Source organism: Diaphorina citri, unplaced genomic scaffold (genome assembly GCF_000475195.1).
Source record: "Diaphorina citri unplaced genomic scaffold, Diaci psyllid genome assembly version 1.1 scaffold558, whole genome shotgun sequence".
Taxonomy (NCBI): domain Eukaryota; kingdom Metazoa; phylum Arthropoda; class Insecta; order Hemiptera; family Psyllidae; genus Diaphorina; species Diaphorina citri.
In genome coordinates, this window is record NW_007377992.1 from 1 (window position 1) to 3,389 (window position 3,389).

A 3,389-nucleotide genomic window follows, 5' to 3' on the forward strand; every position below is an offset into this window, starting at 1 on the left:
AGAATATAATATAGAATAGAAGGATATTATCCTGTCTCCGAAACTTTTAAGAACGGTTCAAAATCTCGTCGTCTGACTATTCAAAGCAGCAACATGGACGATACCTTCTTAAAGGTACTTTCCTCAAGTGTTGCAGAAACGGGCCACTTGATTTGGAATCTAGAAGACAACTAAGATGTCTAGAATACTAGACAGAAGAAGGCAGAAGTAGTAGGAGTACCTACATTCCTATACATAACTGTTTACTATTACTTACTTTCTAGTAGTCATAAGTCATAATAGATTAACATTAGCGTTGGAAATCTAGCCCTCAAGTGTTGCCTTCAGAAAGGGGCCACTGGAATTCCAATCTACAAGACGACTTCTGGGACAGTGGGAGTAACTCGTACCAGTAATCGTCATGGTTTGATCGAATAGTCGGTAGTTGATCGACAGAACAATCGAACCCGTAGGAAGGACTAGGTAGTCTTTGACGACAGAATCGTGAAGAGCTATTGTATCCTTAATATGGAGATAAGATGCCAAGGGGCTTTAGATCATTGTAGTCAGATAAGATCTAGGAACAATAGACACTGGTGGCCTGAGCTTTTTGCTGATTTTATCTAGGATGATCTAAGTAACTTTGTACTCTTCTTGTGTTTGTAGCCTCTCCTAAGTCTTTTTTGATAACTAGGAAATGAAAAAATGAAAATTTGGCATTGAATTCAAGTATAGTTGTAGGTATGTTAATTTTGTATAATTTATTAAGGTTTGGTCAATTTAGACTTCATGATGGACTACTAGATAAACGACAAATTACAGAAATTCTTGTGAAAGTTGTTAAGACAAGAAGCAACAATTGTGTGTCCTTTCTAATGAAACGAAATCTTCTCGTCACGTTTCAGGTTTACAGACAGCCAACCTGGAACAATACCTGCAGAAGTTCAACCGGGAACCCAAATACAATAGCGACTTTGCCAGTCTTCAATTTGGAAACCAAAACCTTGAGCAGAAGAAACAACAATTACAGGAACAATTCGCTCGGGAGGCAGAACTAGAGAAATACAAGAAGCTGGAATTAGAGAAGATCCAAGAACTGAACAGACTCGAGAAGTACAGACAGTTTGAGAAGAATTTGCGACAATTCGAACAGACAGAATCCTCCGCGTCAACTATACCTCAGCTGAATTCATCTCTCTCTCTCTCTCTCTCTCTCTCTCTCTCTCTCTCTCTCTCTCTCTCTCTCTCTCTCTCTCTCTCTCTTCCTCTTTCTCTCTCTCTCTCTCCTTATGTCAAGGTATCGAAGTATGTGCTGTAGCGGGCGGCTGACGGCTGCGAGAATGGTTAGGTAGAGTACAAAATCCAGGAATCATACCCGTAGCCTAAAATCATAGTGAAGATGCCTCTGGAGTTGTCTGCATCTCTCTCTCTCTCTCTCTCTCTCTCTCTCTCTCTCTCTCTCTCTCTCTCTCTCTCTCTCTCTCTCTCTGTATCTCTCTCTCTTAGCTGCCTACTCACAATAACCTCACCCAGCCTAAATAGGGTCGAGAAAAGCCAGCAGCATTTTCACCAGGCTTTTCCTGGATCATCAATAATTTACTGAAAAAGGTCAACCTCTTGAGAGCATTGAAGAATACCTTTGCTAGCCTAGTTAGTTAGGAGGGTTAGCGCGTCTGCCTTGTAAACACTAGGACAGGGGATCGATTCCCGCCCGAGCGGATTTCATCCTAAACAGAAGTCGTTCGTTCTCGGAACGGCAGGCTTTCTCCTGTCCTGTACTTCTCTCGATTTACAAGCCAGTCGGAAAGGTGGAAGCTGAGATGACTTCTTAGATAACCATTGGAGAATGAAGAATAAAGAAGATGATTTCTCAAGATGAGAAGATCTTTTCTAAGATGAGTAGACCGTTTCGCAAATTAAAAGCTCTTCTATTAATTTTATTGCCGGTACTTAATATGAGTTATGAGTTCCCTCCAGGGCAAGTATGGTTAATACATTATTTATGTCAGTCCACAACCATTCCAATGTATTATGCATGCATTGTATTTGTTAGATAAGAGTTGTAAACCGATCAATTGGTTAAGAAGAGGAGTTTGTGATACGAACTTTGTGTTTTAGCAAAACAGGGGATAATGGCTGATGCCATTCCAAGTCTTGACCCCTGGTATTATTTAATATATGTAAGTTACTTTCTTTACCGCAAAAATCCAATGGGTTTAAGGTAATATGTGGGTACCATCTTTTTTTTTTTTTTATTTTTTTACCACAAAAGGTATGTTTGCATACACACGTTTCAGAATTCTTCGAACGATATCTAAAGTATCAAAGTATCAAAGTTTATTTATTTCATGTTTCAACACATTGGGTTGTTAACATACATCAATAGGTATATACAGTAGAAAAAAAAAGCAAAGAATGAGACAAAATGTGAATATAATCTAGAGCAAAAGAAGTAAAAAAGAAAACAAAAACTAATGTAATAATTATGTACCTACCTACACAGTGTTTATTATGTTTATTTTTACTTTTTTTTTAATCCTTATTACTATGTATGTACTTTACCAATTTTGTTTAAACATGTAATTTTTCCATTGTACCTATCTACCTTTGTATAAATTTATATGGAAAATAAATAAAGCTACATTACATTACATCGATACCTATACTCAGATATCTGTAGGCAAACAGATTGAAGTTTGAGAGGCAATTCAGAATCGATCGGTAAACTGCAAACTACCAAACCAGGTTTCTTCCGGGTTCAAAGTTAGGCTGCCTCTGGAGTTGTCTGCAGTGTCTACACTACACTGTCTCGTTGTCTACAGTAGGTACTCCTCTACAATACGTGAGAGTTTAGAAGATAAGCACACAACAGCAAAAAAAAAAAAATCATGTAAATCTCATGTAATAATAATCTAATGTTCTAGGTTCTAATGGTTAAGATATGTACATACAGACCCTCGGGCAAAACCATGAGATTAAAGCCAATATTAAAATTCCTTATTTAAGCACCAAAGTAGGTATATACTAGATATTTAGATAGGTAGAGTATTGTTTAATTTCTTTATACCTTCGTACGTAATTATTATATGTACAAAGAAATTTTGCAAGCTTTATTGACTCTAAGTCGTGTGTGTAGGTTTGAATAGAATCTGATGGAGTTTTATTATTACTTTTTTTTACTTTCTCCGATTTAATGACACGCATGACCCGGTATTATTTTCTGATAATTAATTTATCACCACGCCGCCGGTTGCTTAACCGCGAGTGTTTGATTAAAACGTACGGTTTAACGCAATTCAAATTACTGCGGTATGTTTATACGTTTCCACAGAAAAGGATTAAAGTTATTTAGCTTCCGAAAAGTGTTTCATGTGATTATGATTACTCTGTAGTTCTGTACTTCCGTTTTT

General features: G+C 37.1%; 1 protein-coding gene across 1 annotated transcript in view; it reads left to right on the forward strand.

Annotated features, from left to right (window-relative positions):
* Positions 1 to 884: 884 nt before the first annotated feature.
* Positions 885 to 3,389, forward strand: part of LOC103510090 — a gene marked incomplete at its 5' end in the record, with an annotated part of 13,798 nt that continues 11,293 nt past the window's right edge. The window contains one exon of the mRNA XM_008474733.3: positions 885 to 1,161. Coding sequence (XP_008472955.1) covers positions 885 to 1,161 — 277 coding nt within the window. The remainder of the gene's footprint in view (positions 1,162 to 3,389) is intronic.